General features: G+C 37.4%; 1 protein-coding gene across 3 annotated transcripts in view; it reads left to right on the forward strand.

Annotated features, from left to right (window-relative positions):
* Positions 1–81: 81 nt before the first annotated feature.
* Positions 82–17,191, forward strand: part of RAB3IP (RAB3A interacting protein) — a 69,060-nt gene continuing 51,950 nt past the window's right edge. The window contains 2 exon segments of one of the 3 annotated variants that reach the window (NM_001135415.1): positions 82–234; positions 16,545–16,820. In NM_001135415.1, coding sequence (NP_001128887.1) covers positions 16,570–16,820 — 251 coding nt within the window. In that variant the 5' untranslated portion in view covers positions 82–234; positions 16,545–16,569. 3 annotated transcript variants of the gene reach the window in all.

The following is a 17,191-nucleotide window of genomic DNA, read 5'->3' on the forward strand; positions in this document are numbered from 1 at the left end:
CCCGCCCTCCCTCCGTGAGGACCGGCTGCTCCCGGCTCCCGGCCCCCGGCCCCGCTTCCGGCGCAGGCGCAGTCCCACGTTCCCTCGGCGGCTGCCGGCGTAGTGAGCCCGCCGCCGTGGAGTGTAGCGGAAAGGGCTCGCCGTCCTCCTCCGTCTCTCGCTGCTTCGGGGCGCGCTCTCTGCGGCTCTGTGAGCGCCCCTGAGCGCCGGCAGCGGCCGCGGTGGGTTCGTCAGGTGAGTGCGGCCGCGGGAGGGAGAAGCCCGGAGCGTAGAGCACCGCCCCCCTCGGCGCCCGCGCGCCCGCCTCTGGCGAGTCGGCCAGGAGGGGCGGTCGCGGCAGGTGCAGGTGCTGGCGCCGTGGAGGGCGCGGCAGGCGGGGGTTCGGCGGGATGCCCCGGCCCGGTGAGCGCGCTCTCCGCCTGGGCATTTGGGCTCCGGGCCCTTGGGGGCGGCGTGTGGGGGGACCTCGGCGCCCCGGGTCAGCCGGCCGCCCCCTGGGCTGCTGGTGGGCGTCGGGCGTCGGCTCCCCGCCCCCGGGCACGGGCGCGTTACACATTAACTGCGCGGTCCCGCGCGCCTGGGGCAGGGAGCCCGAGTCCAGCAGGTTACCTGGCGGCGGGCGGGCGCGGCCGGGAGCGGAGGGCCGCGATCGCGAAGAGGGTGAAGAGAGAGTTCCCGAACAAGTCGGAAGCAGCTCACAACACCGGACGCCGCGCGGCACGGCTGTGGACCTGGGGTGGTTTCGTGCCCCAGTCTCAGGAAACGACGCGCGAGGCACCGTGCTGAGGCGTAGAGGTCACCCTCGGGAGGTTTCGGTGAAACCTGGTGGGAAATTCCGGGCAGGCGCCCGGAGTCGCGCCCGAGGAGGCAGCTCCGTGCCGCCAGACTTGTGTTCGGGGGAGTTGAGACGAACTGCACGGGTGGGATTGCATGGCTCTGCCCTCCCAGCGTTGACAACTCGCCCCGACCGCCCAGGAAACGCAAGCTTCCTGGCTCCAGAAGTGATGATGCTGGGTGGAAGCCGCAGCATGTGAAGAGTTGCCGGTTGTTATGGGATTAAACAAGATGAAAGGGTAAGGTCTTGAAAGACACGAGCGCTGAGTTAGTACTGATTACTGAGAGGCAATTTAGTTTCATGGAAATGTTGCCTGTCGGAGGCTACCTGTTATACACCTCCTGTTTCACCCCAACTCCTTCCGTTCAGTGTCGGGTTAAAAGCCTTGTAATCTCTTGCAGTGGAATGATTGCATAATTGGAGGAGGGGCCCATAAGAGGATTACAACAAAACTGTTCCATTGTAAATCAGTTGAAAGACCCAATTCTTGTTCATTATCCTTTTTCTCATTTTGTTGTTCATGAAGGTTTTTTTTTTTTCCAGTGGTGAATGACAAATCAAGGAGAAAAGAGGCAGAATAGGGTTGTAGACCAATCGTAGTAAATATTTGATACTGTTAAATATTTCACCAGTTTTATGGGGCCTTGTTCTGTTATCATTTGTTATTTATTTACTAGTACTGTGCATTTTGATAGGACTTTTCATGTTTGGACAGACAGTGTATTCCAGATGCGGCTTATGTGATCTAATCCTAAAGCCCTTGTGGAATTTATAGAAATAAACAGTTATACAATTAAGTAGTCCATTTTTTAACTATTAAAGGAAAAGCCATTGCATTTTTTTCCATTACAGTAATGTTACATATTAATGTATACCTTTGTGAACCAAAGTGTTTGATATAACTTTTCCTTCTGTGTTTGGCAAACAACTCATCTGTGGTATTGAATACTTGTAACCTTTCACCAGGATGGCCACTTAATGTTTAGCTGCTTTGTGGGATTTCTGAATAGATCCTATTGTACTTTTTGAATTAGTGTAGTTATCCATATGCTTCCTTTAATATTTTTTACCTTTGATTTTGTCTAAACTCTCATCCTCCCCCAACACACACATCCTCTACAAATAATTTTTAAAATGGAAAGGTTCTTAGAAATCTGTTTCACCCCCTCATTTTTTAAACATGGCAGGAAAAAATACGTTGTAGATTACAGTAGTTTTATATGCATTATAGTAGTTAGTATGCTTTTTTCCCCCTCAGCAGGAGTCAGTGAACAAATTAGTGAGCTGGCTGAATGAAAAATTATTTAATGTTCAGCTCCATCACTTACTGTGCATAAAACCTTGAGTAAAACATTTAACCTGTTTGAGTTTATTTTCTCCATTTGTCAGTGGAAATACTATTAGGTTGAAATTGCTAATATTCTGCTGTTTTTTATGTTTCAACCTAATATGAACTTCATAATGGTAAAATGAGGATTTAATAAGATATTCCATTAGAAATGTGGGGAAGGGGAGAAGGAACCAATGTGAGCTTGACTGTGTGCAAGGCACTGTGTGTGCTTGTTTTCGATACCTTGAGTCCTCAGTCCTCTGGACATTCCCGGGATATAGGTGGTTTATCAAATTTTACAAGTCAGGAAACGGAGGCTTAGAAAGTTGCGATAATTGTCTGTAGTTACTTAGTTGTAGGTGGTCGTACAGCTGGCCAGTGACAGAGCCGGTATTAAAAACTGTATCCGACTGCCCGAAATGGAACGTAGTGCTCTTGTTTCTTACATTCCTGGTCTGCACCTTCTATTAAAGAGCTTTGTAACTATAAGGAGGCACACAGATGACAAGTGTTACCATTTGTATTTCTGGCTTAAAAATATCCAAGTTTTCTGAAGACAGTGATGCCAGCATTGCTACTACAGTTACTTTTAAGTCTAGTGCTTATCAAGCCAAGTCCTGGTATAAGCTTTATACCCATTTACTCTCACAGTGAGCGAGGAGATAATACTTTATCCCTATTTTGTAGTTGAGAAAATTGAGATGCTGAGACCTTATGTAGTTTGCTCAAGGTCACATAGTTAATTAAGTGACAGGTCTAGATTAGATGTTAGTTTGTCTTCCATGTCTGTGCTCTTAACCACTACACTCTGTCATTTCGTCATGTATAAGTGGTAATGCTGAAGAATTGTTTGCTCATAATCACTACATTATCACTTCTTTATGTGTAGCTTATGCTGAAGAACTGTTTGTAATTTAGCTTTTATGAGATACGTAATGTTAATGTAATATGTAATTCTCATTGTGTCACCAGAGATTTTTTTAAATCAAATACTCATTGAGCATCTACTCTGCAAGTCACAGTAGGGGTTAAAGGAAACTGTTCTTAAGGAATATGGAAGGTAGGGCCTTATAATCATTCCCATATCTTTTATAAGTTCTTCAAAATGTAGAACGCACTTTACATATTTTAATGAATGTCAACTAAGACAAAGTGCTAGGGTAGTTGTGGAGAGGAAGGACAGATGGGTAGTGGGTAGAGATATTTGTGCATTGAGGTAATGAGGGAAAGCTTTGAAGATATTCCAGGGGAGTACACTTTTTCAAACTAAACTTTTTTCCAATATAATTCTGATTAAGATGCAATTCATCAAAGGATAGTAAATTGGTTACTACGCATTTGATATCCTAAAAACAAAATATCTGAGCTTTTGTAAACTGCTTTCTAGCTTGTTTTTCCTTTTTTATACTACTATCCTTGGTTGTACCAGATGGTACTCTTTTTAAAAATTTTGTGCTTTTATAATACTGAGTACCTCTTTTTTGGTATTTATGAACTTTGATATTTGTGTTGTATTTGTAATTGTTTCTAGGGCCCTAGAAACATGTTTATTGACAAGGTGGTCTCTTCCTGTAGTCTACAAGTGCTTCGAGAGTAGGGCTTACCTCATTTTATAGCTTTAGCATTGGGCCAGGTAAGTACTGTGCTGTTTGGTGATGGATGATCAGTTGAAGAATGTTAGGATGTATTGAAGCTGCTCTAGCAGTAGAAATTGAAATGAACATTGAGAAATGAAGGGACAAAGGAAGGAAAAGGAAGATACTTATATAGCTGGGAGCATTAACTTGGTATCTCTATTTTTCCTTCTGCTTTCCTTTTCAGCTTACAACTAAATGAGGTAGTTTTTATAAGCTTACATCGTACATTAGTCATGGTTAGAGAAAAGTGGAAAAAGTAATCTGATTTATCTTAGAATATAGGCAACACGAAATTAGATAACTATAGCCATAAACTGATATTACGTAGAGGAAAAAGAATGAAAATTATTCAAATAGTTCAAGTTCATGAAAGATTTGATGCGTGTCATTAACAGTAGGATTGTAAATATAATCATAACGGCAGTTGATGAAATTCCCCTGAGGGGTATGGATACATACACAAATAAGTATATGAATTGACAGTTTAATATGAAGAAAGTATTCAAGAATGTGAGAATGCCCTATGAGCATAAAGGAGCATATAGATGATAGCTTAGAACCACTTAAGTAAGTGAATTGTAATTTGATATGCCCAGATAAAAGTAATAGTATTGAATATTTGTTTGGGAGCACCTGGTTGTCAGGTAAGGATAAAGTATAAAAGAAAAACCAAGATAAGTTTGAAAAAACAATAAGCAAATTTGTATCAATTCCCTGTGGGGAAAAGAATCATATTTGAACTACATGCCTCAGAAAGGCTAGTGTTCCCCTTCTTTCCCTTTTACCTAAGATAGATAAAGATCCTTTCTGATTTGTAAGACAAACCCCTCAGTATGCTTTTGCTATTTCCCCCATTACATTTTTTTCTTTCTTAGATCTTTATAGAATCATACATTTGTGTTGTGCTTTACAATGTGTACAACATTTTTACATTGAGATGCCATTTGATTTTCTCAAAGGTAGGCAGGGGAGATACTATCACTACCATTATAGATGTCAGAACTGAAGCTTAGATTAAATGATTTGTGTCAGTTCACACAGCTTGTCCGTGACAGAATCTGAACTAGAAGGAAGGTTTTCTGAAGTTAGTCTGTTAAAATGCTCCGGTTTTCTCAAACTTCAATTTCTCCAGTTTTGATACTCTCGCAAAGTACTTACTGTTTCATTTCTTTTTCGGCAAAAGTGTAGCCTGAATAACTGTCTCCACTCTTTACTGCTTTGCTGTTCATTCCTTCTCTAAAGACTCTTGTTTATTTATTCATTCAGTGTGTACTTCAGCACCTGTTGAATGTTTAGTTGGCATATATTCTTAAGAGGATATATAAAATGAGTCTTCCATTATTGAGAAAAAGAAATTTGGAAAATGATTTTTTTTTAAAATTATACTTTTAAGTTCTGGGATACATGTGCAGAATGTGCAGGTTTGTTACATAGGTATACACGTGCTATGGTGGTTTGCTGCACCCATCAACCCATCATCTACCTTAGGTATTTCTCCTAATGCTGTCCCTCCCCTAGCCCCCCACTCCCCCACAGGCCCTGGTGTGTGATATTCCCCTCCCTGTGTCCATGTGTTCTCATTGTTCAACTCCCACTTGTGAGTGAGAACATGCGGTGTTCTGTTAATTTAAATAAATATTTAATTACAAATAAATATTTGTAATTAAATATTAGCTCATATTGTATTATTACAAATAAATACTTGTAATTAAATATAATATAATATTAACTCATAAGTTCAGAACATTTTCTGAAAACCATCAACATAACACACTGCAATAACTAACGTCTCTACACATGTCAGGTTGTACATTGAAGTATAGTGGAATTAGGCTGGGCACGGTGGCTCACACCTGTAGTCCCAGCACTTGGGAGGTTGAGGCAGACAGTTACTTGAGGTCAGGAGTTTGAGACAAGCCTGGTCAACATGGCAAAACCCCATCTCTACTAAAAATACAAAAAATTAGCTGGGTGTGGTGGCAGGCGCCTGTAATCCCAGCTACTCAGGAGACAGATGTTGCAGTGAGCCGAGATTGTGCCACTGCACTCCAGCCTGGGCGACAGAGCGAGACTGCGTCTCAAAAAAAAAAAAAAGTATTGTGGAATTAGTGGGAATTCATTTGTGATTTGTTATAATAAAAATGGGAAAACTGTGTTGCCTGATTGACCATTTGACTAATTTTGCCCTTGGGCTATTAATTGCATTCACATTTATAAACATAGAGCGCTTCTTAAAAGATAAATGTGATTTTTTTTTTGTCATAACTAAAATGCTAGTTTGGGAAGCCAACTTTAAAATTATTATGAAAGCTAATGAAAAAATGACTTTATGTATATACTTGTTTTGTTTCTTCCTCCTTTATTATGCAGTATTTGAATAAATTTTGAACTTTCCTTTTTATTTTGAGAGCACTATAAATTATGGAGAGTTTCAAGTAAGATAAGTAGACACAATAGTATAATGAACCTGAAAGTTTCCATCATGTAGTCCAGTAACTATCAACAATGATCAGTCCTCATCCATCCGCTTCTCCCACTTCTATATTATTTTGAAACAAATTGCAAGTCCTATGTAATTTCACCTGTAGATATTTTAGTATTTCCCAAAGATAAGAGCAGTTAACTACAGTACTTTTACAAACTTTGTTCTTTATTTATTTTTTCATTTTAATCTACATTTCCTGCTTTTATTATTACAAATTTAAAAAAAACACTAATTCCTTGGTATAAAATATCTACACTTTTAAAAAAAATACACAGGAATATGGGTACTATAGTAAATTCAAGTTTCTGTTTCTTTTGATCTATATGCTGTTTTTTTTTTTTCCCCCAAGTCCTGTAAGGAGCTGAATAAGTATTTTAAATTCTGGCATAGTAGCAAAACAGAGGAGAAAATGATAACAAAAATAATATAGGGGAAAATAATAGAACACAAAGCAATAGCAAATGCTCATTTCAGTAGCAGTGCTTTAGAGAAACTTCAGTTTTGTCTTTGTGAAAGTAAGAGAAGGGTTCAGAGATTAAACGTTATTCTGTTTGGATTGTTCACTTCTTTTTTTTTATACTTTAAGTTCTGGGATACCATGTGCAGAACATGCAGGTTTGTTACATAGGTATACACGTGCCATGGTGGTTTACTGCACCCAGGATTGTTCACTTCTTAGAGATCCTTTGTTGTGATTTAACCTTTATTCTCATCTCCCTACTCCCTATCCATTTCACCTTCTAAGTGTATCTCAGATGTAGTGGAGTTAGGTGTTAGAGTCAGACACACCAGATTTTGAATACTAGCTCTGTTACTTTTTGTCTATTTGACAAAATTAGTCTCTCTGAGCCTCATTTTTTTTGTATCTGTAAAATAGGGATAAGAACCATTTCAAATGAATGCTCTGAAGATTAACTGGGATAATTGTGTGTTTGCGAATAAATATAAATGAAGCTGTTCTGAATGTTTTCCATACGTATATATGCCTCCATCCCCTCATTCCCAGTGCATGACCTTGGCATTAGATCAGACAGTAATTGTTTAACCAGCCTCTAGTCTCTAGTAAAGTTCTCATTGCCTTGGGAGTCATTTTTAAATGACTACATTACAATACATCTATACTTTCTAAAATGTAGATCTCACCATCTCTTCAGGATAAACTTTAAGCAACATTTTCTCTTTTAAAGAAGGCTTTTAATGGTCTGTCATAGTCTGCCTCTGAAGCCTGCTTTTCTGTTACTCTCCTTTGTTAGTTTTGTTAGTGCCAGACCCTTATTCCCTGACTGTCCTATCCTATTCCTCTTGCCCATCTACTGGACTTGTATTCAGCATTGAAAATCTGACTTATATTTTACTTCTCCTTGAGACATTCTCCTCTTCCCTCTTCCCTCCCCACAACCCTCAGAATAATCATGCCGTGGCTCGTAGAGGCTGTGTGCCATCTCTTTGGTCCATTTGTATCTGTATTCTTAGCACTTAGTATCAGGATTTGCCCGGAGGTGTTGAAGCTGGCAATCATCCTTCCATTCCAACAAGAATAAATATAATTTATCACATATATGTATGAAATAAATGTATTTTATATATATAGTAAATGTGGAAGGTTTTTAAAGAAGTGATGGAATTTGTAACTAATTCATGGAATTTATAACAGTTCAATTCATTATATGTTATTGAAGTAGCAGTCTCATTTTTAATCTCAGAAACTGTTTCTTTCATAATTCATGTTAAATTAAGAAGTCATTTGGGAATTTAAAAAGCATCTGGACTTTCCTCCCTGCCCCAGCCCTTCCACAACTGTCTGTGAATAAATTGAAAGAGGAAAATAGTGCTTACATAATCTTTAAACCTTTTCTTTTGACATGCCTTGGAATATTTAATTTCTATTATTGTGATAATAAAAGTAAAACAAAATTATACTACAATATAATATATAGATGTTTACTTTTTTTGAGGAAAATCACTCAAAACAATAAGCTTTTAATTTTTAACATTTAAACCCAAACTCAACAATCATTGCTTTTTGTTCTTAGTGATAGTGCTTGTGCTGATACAGTATGATCAAAATATTTGGCCAGTATTAGGAAATGTCCTAGAGATCATTATAATAGTAACAGCCAGTCTTAATTGGTAAGCGCCAGATATGGTGCTAAGCTCTTTAATTCTCATGACTACCTTAGGAGATAGGTACAGTTATCTCCCCTGGCCCTTGTGTGTGTGTGTGTGTGTGTGTATGAGAGAGAGAGAGAGAGGGTCTTTCTCTGTTGCTCAGGCTGGAGTGCAGTGGCACGATCACAGTTCGCTACAGCCTCAACCTCCCTGGCTCAGGAGTAGCTGGGACCACAGGCGTATGCCACCACACTCTGCTAATTTTTAAATTTTTTGTAGAGATGGGGTCTCGCTATGTTGCTTTTGGTTGTTGCTTAAACATCTTGGGCACAAGCAACTGTCCTGTCTTGGCCTTCCAAAGTTCTGAGATTACAAGAACCACTGTGCCTGACCTGTCATCTCCATTTTTAGATGAGCAATTGAGACTTAGATCTCTAGGTCACTTTATTAGTAACTGGTGAAGCCAAGATTTGAGACTGATTCCAGAGTACAAGCTATTTCATGAGATAGTGAATACTGGTTAAGTTACCCTGTTGGCCTTTCTTCTAGTAGACAAGTACATTCCTTTATCTACCAGGATTATTTGATCCAATTCTACAGTGAAATAGATGAAGATATTTGGGCTCAGATAAATTCCCTGCCCAGGTTCATAGATAGATCTCAGAGCTTGATCAGGAGCCTTAGCTTTCTTCTTCAGGTACTGATGCTTCTACTCTGCTGTGTTGCCGTATTACCTCCTTTGTTGGAAATGATTTACTTTCTGAGTGTAGTGCTTTGAGGAATTTTAGTAAATATAGAATTCAAATTATTTTCACATATATTAAATTGATATGAAAAAAAGATAAAAATCACAGCTTTAGTTTTTTTTTTTTTTTTTCTAAAAATTCTGTGTTTCCCATTTGTCAAGGTAAGTCCAAATTAGGGGAATGTGCTTTTTGTGGAAAAATGGATTTTATTTTTTCTTTTGGACTACTGATATAAATCAGGTTGCTAGATTTCATTTAAAATATGTATATTCATTTTATTCATGTTCTTCAGATGTTTCATTGAAAATATTTTCCCATTAATCCTGATTTCTTGAGTTGTCCTAGGGATGCCTAGGGAAACATTTTAAAAATTCACTTTAATTAGAATAAGTAAATTTCATAAGAAGTTATTAGGATCTTTCTAGGCATTTATTAAATGAGTTAATATGTATGAAATTCTTAGCACCACTATCTGACACATAGTTAACCTTCAGTAAAGATTGGCTGTTGTTTTTGCTATGATAGTACTGATTTCGAGAAAGAAAAATTAACAGGAAATGCATATTAGGGATCAGAAGCAAATTGATTTGATCAGCTTTTTCTTGTGGTTTGCAGTCTGCTTTATTACCTGGAGCTCAGTAATAAGGCCAGCCAAGTTGTGTTGGTAATTCACCCATAAGAATTTAATGTGATCATCTTTTTTACTTATTGGTCATGATCCTTGACAAGTTTAATTTATTAATTGGGATAATCATTTGAAATTAGTTCTTTTTGAATCACTCATTGTTTAATGCAAAAGGTACTGCTGCTTAAAAATAGTAGTTTATTTTACTCTTATAAAGACGTTGTATGTGAATTAAATCTTAAAGCTCCTATATATTTAAAGGGCAAAAGATTTTCAGACCAGTGAGATTGGCAGCTCATTACCAGCTAAATTACATTTTATGGAAATTTCACGTGCTTGAAAAAGGGATTAAATTTAATCTCAAAATAATCTCCTTTTCAGAAGTGACTTGAATTTAGACAATATTTAAATGTATCCCCCAGAAGGGAAACATTATAGGTTAGAAGCACACTGCTCAGAGGTGTTGTCCTAAGTGCTATATAACAGGGGTCCCCAATCCCTGGACTGTGGACCTAAAGTGGTCTGTGGCCTGTTAAGAATTGGGCCGCACAGCAGGACGTAAGTGGCAGAAGGTAAGTGGCGGACAAGCGAGCATTCCCACTTGAGCTCCACCTCCTGTCAGATCAGCAAGCTGCATTAGATTCTCATAGGAGTGCGAACCGTATTGTGAACTGCACATGCGAGGGATCTAGGTTGCGTGCTTCTTAAGAGAATCTAGTGCCTGATGATCTGAGGTGGAACAGTTTCATCCCGAAACCATCCCCTCCCACCCTCTGCCCTGTCTGTGGAAAAATTGTCTTCCACAAAACTGGTCCCTGGGGCCAAAAAGGTTGGGGACCACTGTTACATAGTATTATACCTTTTAATTTTCATTGTGTTAGGTAGCAAAACCAAGGCACAAATTTCCAGATGGGAGAACCTAGGCTCAGATTGTCTCAGTAATTTGACAAGTGGCATTCAAACCTGCCTCTCTTGGAGACTTGTACTTTATATTCATAGCTTGTGCTCCAGCTAATGGAGTATCTGCGTTTTGTATAAATGCTTTGCTTTCACATGGTGGACATGTCTGGAAAGCCCTTACAAAGGTTTTTGTCTTTCTCGTTTCCTGCTTGTTGTTTGGATCTTTCCTTTGGCTTTATTTTTTCGGGAATCCTTTGCCTCTGATTTATTCCCTTGTGGTCTCTGAGTTTATTTGCATCTTCTGTGGCATTTATCACATATCATTGCCTCTACTTGTCAGTCTCCTACTCTAATAGGCTTTTTGAAGGCAGAGTAGATTTTTCTTCTTTCCCCAGAGCCTGGCACAGAGTAGGTCATTAGTAAATACTTGCTGAAATACTGTGTTTATATGTGGGAAAAATAGGGTTAATGTTGCAGGCATGATGGATTTTAATTCAAAACTAAGAGAAACATTTTCACTAGAACAGTGGAACAGTGGAGTGGCAAAGCAGTTCTACTTGTAAGTGTGTCGTGGTGGTTAAGAGCTTGGACGGTAGAGTCTAATAACGGTAGACTTTAATTCTGACTACTCTAAGCTGCAGTTTCCTCAACCATAGATGGCGCTATGCTTAATATTTAGTAAGTGCTCAACAAATACTAGCTGTTACGGGAGGAGCCAACTTAACTTCCTGTGAGATTGGGGCTGGTAGTTGAATGACTTGGCTTCTTGGCTTCCCGTTCCCTTCCTCTCTCCCTGGATTATTTTAAAGCAAATCCAAGTAATCTTATTTCATCTATAAATACTTAGGTGTGTATCTTTTTTAAAAGATAAGGATTTTAAAAATACAACCATTATACCATTATTATCCCTAAAATTAAGTATAATTCCTAATAACATAATTTGTTTTTACAGTTGGTTTATTCAAAGAAGAATCCAAACAAGGCCCACAGATTGTGTTTAGTTATTTCTCTTAAGTCTATAAATTCCCTCTACCTCTTTTTTTTTTTTTTTTTTTACAGTTTATTGGAAAAACCAGGTAGTTTGTTTATGATGAGAGTTTCCCAAAGTCTAGATTTTGCTGTTTTTGTCCCTGTGGTGTTATTTAACATGTTCCTTTCTCCTCTGTATTTACTATAAACTGATGACCATCAAGAGGCTTGTTTGGTTTGGGGTCTTTTTTTTTTTTTCTTAGAGAGGCCAGAATGCTTCATTAACAGCAGTGATGTTCATTTCTTATTTGCCACATAATATACATAATGTTTGATTGTCTCTGTTTTTGTGACAAGATGTGATCAGTGAGTTCAGGTACTCTCATTCTGATTGATTAACTATAAAGTTCCTCAGACAACCTTTTACCTTATGGTTTTAATAGCTATTTAAATAATTATTGCCCTAAATCCATTATTTCATTAGGATTCCAAAGTTATATTTATTAAATGGAATTCTGCTAAAAAGAACTTTTTCTCATGAGCTGTTCAGTTCCTTGATATACAGGAAAGCCAGATAAAATACTTCATTCTTTCATTTTATTTACCAATTTTGAAAATAATGAATTGGTTCCATAGCATTGATCAAAGAAGGCCAGTGAGGTACTTTGCTTTATTTTTAGTGTCATTGTGACCTCATGGATTTAAAAATATTTGCCTTTCAATTCTTTGCAGATATTATCCTTTTTGATGTTCAGATTGTCCCGTTTTTGGTTAGTGGAAGTCCTTTTGATATCAGTCCAGTAGTTTTTGATGGTGTACTTGCTTTCTGGTATAACAAGATGTTCCAGGGTCCTTTCGTACGTTTCTGTCCCAGGCTGGAATCAGCCGTTTTCCCAAGGAGCCTGTGTTCTTTTTTGGAGGACATGGTATTACTCTTGAGTACATGGGTGCGCATTGCTCCTGAGTTGGTCAGCGTTGCTATGCTGACCAACTTTTCATTGGATAAACTTAGAATTTTTTTTCTGGTGTTTCTGAGTCAAATTTAGGCCTCTAGGATTTAAATTCTTTGATTTTATATTTGTATTTTTTCTAATATGCTGAAAATCTTAGTTTTTAGCTAAAATCCAAATGACATTAGCATAACTTATTTGCTTCATCTTATAACAAAGTTTCAGAATCACAGTATCAATATTGCTACTGTAATTAACATTGAAAATAGGTTATGACTTTTTTCACTTCCTTTTGCTTTTAGAATACATTCCATTAGGGATATATATTTATGTTGTTATGTTTTAAAATCACTTGAAGTAGTTCTTTTCTGTGTGGTTAAGCTACCATCTCAATACACAAGTTTATTTGCTTTATGTTTAGGGATTCTTTGTTAAACTTTAATTTTTACTGTTTACATGGTTCCAAGCTCAAAATCAAATCTGTAAAGCAAGGTACTTTCAGAAAAAAGTCTGGCTTTCATATTTTTCACTCTGTCATCTCTCCTGTAGGTAACCATTTTGCCTGCTTTTTTTTCTTTTGTTCTTTTTTTTTTTTTTTTTTTTTTTTTTCCAAGATAGGGTCTTGCTCTTTCACCCAGGCTGGAGTGCAGTGGTATGATCAAAGCTCACTGTACCCTCAAATTCCTCAGCTCAAGCCATCCTCCCATCTTAGCCTCCCAAGTGGTTAGGACTGTAGGCCTGCACCATCACACCCAGCTAATTTTACAACTTTTTGTAGAGATAAGATCTCACTATGTTGCCCAGGCTAGTCTTTAACTCTTGGCCACAATTGTCCTCCTGCCTCTGTGTGTCAAGTTTTTGGGATTACAGGTGTGAGCCACTGAACCTAGCCTTTCCATTAAAAAAAAATTATATATATATATATTTTATTTTTATTTTTCTCCTTTTTTAGATAAAAGGTAGTTTACTGTTACTTATCCTGTTTTTTATCTTACTGGTATATCTTCGATGTCACTTCATAGCGTTATATGGATATGTACTTTACATCTGTGCAGTGCTTCATTATGAGGATGTACCCTGGTTCATTAAATCAGTTTTTCGCTATTACAAAGAGTGCTGTTGTCATGTTGCCAGTTTATCTTTAGGATAAAGCCCCAGGAGTGGCATGCTGGGTCACAGGTTTAATATCATTTTGAAGTTATTGCTAAATTTTCCTCCATAGGATTTGTACTGTTTTCTGTTTCCAGAAATGCAAATGCTTTTACGTTTTATGATTCAGTGAACCTTCAGGATATAGAGAGGTGAATTCATAGTATATGGGATAGAAGAAAGAATCATAAATAGTTACTGATTAAAATGTCAAAGTTTAATGCAAACCTAATACAAAGATTTTTTATGTTAATGAATTGGTTAGTGTACTTGCCTGAACTATATTCAAGTGAAAATGAATTATGTACTTTGAATATAGCTGTTTTCTTGGTATATGTGGGTATATGGATTATGAATAAAAAATGAAAATTCTTTTGGGTGAAAAAATAATAAATTTTAATGGAGTATTAAACACCTTACATTCCTTATTAATCTCATCTTTCATTTTGCATAGTGAATATTTTATGTGAAAAAAACAAGGACTAGTTTCATTTTGAAGAATAAACCATTTGCTATTAATAAACAGCTTATTGGATTTGAAATTTGTCATTTGTAGATTTAATTGTTGCACTTTGGGTTGTCTATATGCTGGAAAGTCTGTGACACGTACTGATTAGTAATTTTGAAATGACACTGAGTCCAACTTTGCTGAAATCTTTTTGTTTTTATTCTCTACTTGTATTATTTTAACACTTTTTATTAAGGATTTGAGAGTTAAATTTTTCAGCTAGTTTAACAAACGAATACTTCTGTATCTTATGGAAGAAATGATGTGCTATATTGTTTGGTTTGGCATTTTTTTTATTTTTATTTTTTGAGTTGGAATCTCAGTCTGTCGCCCAGGCTGAAGTGCAGTGTCTCAGCTCATTGCCACCTCCTATTTAAATGATTCTCCTGCCTCAGCCTTCCGAGTAGCTGGGATTATAGGCATGGGCCACCATGCCCAGCTAATTTTTGTATTTTTAGTAGAGACAGAGTTTCACCATGTTGGCCAGGCTGGTCTCGATCTTCTGATCTCAAGTAATCCACCCGCCTTGGCCTCCCAAAGTGCTGGGATTATAGGTGTGAGCCACCAAGCCTGACCTGTTTGGCATTTTCTAAGTTCTGGGAAGATACTGTCCACAACTGTCAAAGTACTATCATAGGAAGGAAAAAAATTGGAAAGAGAGATTGGATTCAGATCCTAGAAGACCTTACTTTTTTGGCTAAGAAGTTTGGTCTCTATTCAGCAGACAGAAAATCAATAAAGAATTTGTAAGATGCCATTTAGCTTTGAATTCTTCAGAGGAAAAACTTGAGTGGTACACTCAAGTTAGTTTCCATGTAAACTTTGTGATGTAATTGAATAGTTACATGAACTGTTTTTTGCTTATGGAGAACCTGAAGCATATGTGGTATTGTTAGTGCCTGTGCTATGATAATTCAAGTTTATTGAGGCCATACTCTGTGTCAGGTACATAGTACTTTACAAAATACTTTATATGGATTGTCTCCTTCAATCCTCACGGCAACCAGGACAAGGGAGGGACTAGTGTTATCCCCATTCTAATCTCATCAGAGGAGAAATTTAAGGCTTATAGAAATGAAACACATTATCCAGGATTGGATCCTGTACATATAAAAGATACTATTGGAACAATTAGTGAAATTTGAATGGGGCCTGTTGATTAGATGGTAATTTTAATCAACGTTAACTTCCAGATTTTGATGATGATTTTGTGGTTAGATAGGAGAATGTCCTTGTACTTAGGATACACACACACATACACAGATATACAGACACACACACACACTGTGTATATGTATACATTGAGATATTAAGTGGGCATCATGTCTGAAACATTCTCGAATGACTCAAAAATGTTAACAGTTTCATAATCTGGATGACAGATATGAGAGAGTATGTGTGTGTCTTTACTGCCTTTGTACTTACTCTAACCAAGGTCATGTATAATCACAAAGTTAAGTATAAACTAAAGAGCTCTATGGTACAGCAGGATGACTGTAGTTCCTGACGATATATTGTAAATTCTTGAAAAATGCAGAGAGTAAACGTTGAGTTTTCTCATCACAAAATAATGGCATGAGGTAACGCATTTGTTAATTAGCTAGTTAGCCATTTCACAATGTGTATGTGCCTTCAAACATGTTGTACATGATAAATACAATGTTCTCTGTTAAAAAAATTGTTTTAAGAGTTTCACAGCATAATATAATTGTTACTGAGTCTAAGATTGCGTAATACTGTTAGATTTTGTTTTTAGTATTTTCATATTTAAATAGTATACTAATGAGATAATTTATTTTAATATGAACATTTAATAATTTTAAAATATTTTTTTAAATGAAGCCGATTTTTATTCATTCTTCATACTAATTGATTATTCTCACTTTAACAGCATTGCTTATCACTTTCAGGTTTCTTCTAAATCAGATTGTTTGCCTTTTGTAGTAATTATACTCTGAGATCGCTTAGTAAATGTTAAGTGATTGTGGTGTTTTGTTTTTGTTTTTGTTTTTTGAGTGGGACAAGTTCTTGCCCTGTCACCCAGGCTGGAGTGCAGGGTTGTGATCACGGCTCACTGCAGCCTGCGTTTGGGCTCAAGCAATCCTCCCACCTCATCTTCCCGAGTAGCTGGTGCTACAGGCGTATACCACCATGTGATTGTGTTTTTTTTAAAAAAGGCTCTTTTATTGTAAGCTTATAATTTACAATGGGCTGTTAAACACATTTTATAATTTATACATTTTAATTTAGTTTTAAATGCTATTATCTAAAAATAAGTATCTGCTTTTTGTTTTAACGTAGGTTATCTTATGATGAGGCTTTTGCTATGGCTAATGATCCCTTGGAAGGCTTCCATGAAGTAAACCTTGCTTCACCTACTTCTCCGGACCTTCTTGGTGTGTATGAATCGGGAACTCAAGAGCAGACTACCTCACCAAGTGTCATCTACCGGCCACACCCTTCAGCTTTATCCTTTGTACCTATCCAGGCAAATGCATTAGATGTTTCTGAACTTCCTACACAACCCGTGTATTCATACCCCAGACGTTTAAATTGTGCGGAAATATCTAGTATCAGGTAGGAAATAAGTAAATCACTTATTTGATTTTTTTTTAAATGGACAGTTTGCTTAGTTACTGTATTTTAAGTTTTACTATTTTTAGAAAATTTGAATAACTTAAGTGTGCCTAGGTAAAGAAATACATGACCTGATAATGTTCTAGAACAGGGTTGACAAACTTTTTATGTGAAGAACCAGATAGTAAATATTTTAGGCTTTGCAAGCCATACAGTCTCTGTTGCAACTATTCAACTCTGCCTTTAGAGTTTGAAAGCAGCCATAGGCAGTATGTAAATGAATGAGAGTGGCTGTGTTCCAATAAAACTTCATATATGGATGCAGAATTTTGAATTTCATTTAATTTTCATGTGTCACAAAATATTCTTTT

This window comes from Pongo abelii, chromosome 10 (assembly GCF_028885655.2).
Source record: "Pongo abelii isolate AG06213 chromosome 10, NHGRI_mPonAbe1-v2.0_pri, whole genome shotgun sequence".
NCBI classification, from domain to species: domain Eukaryota; kingdom Metazoa; phylum Chordata; class Mammalia; order Primates; family Hominidae; genus Pongo; species Pongo abelii.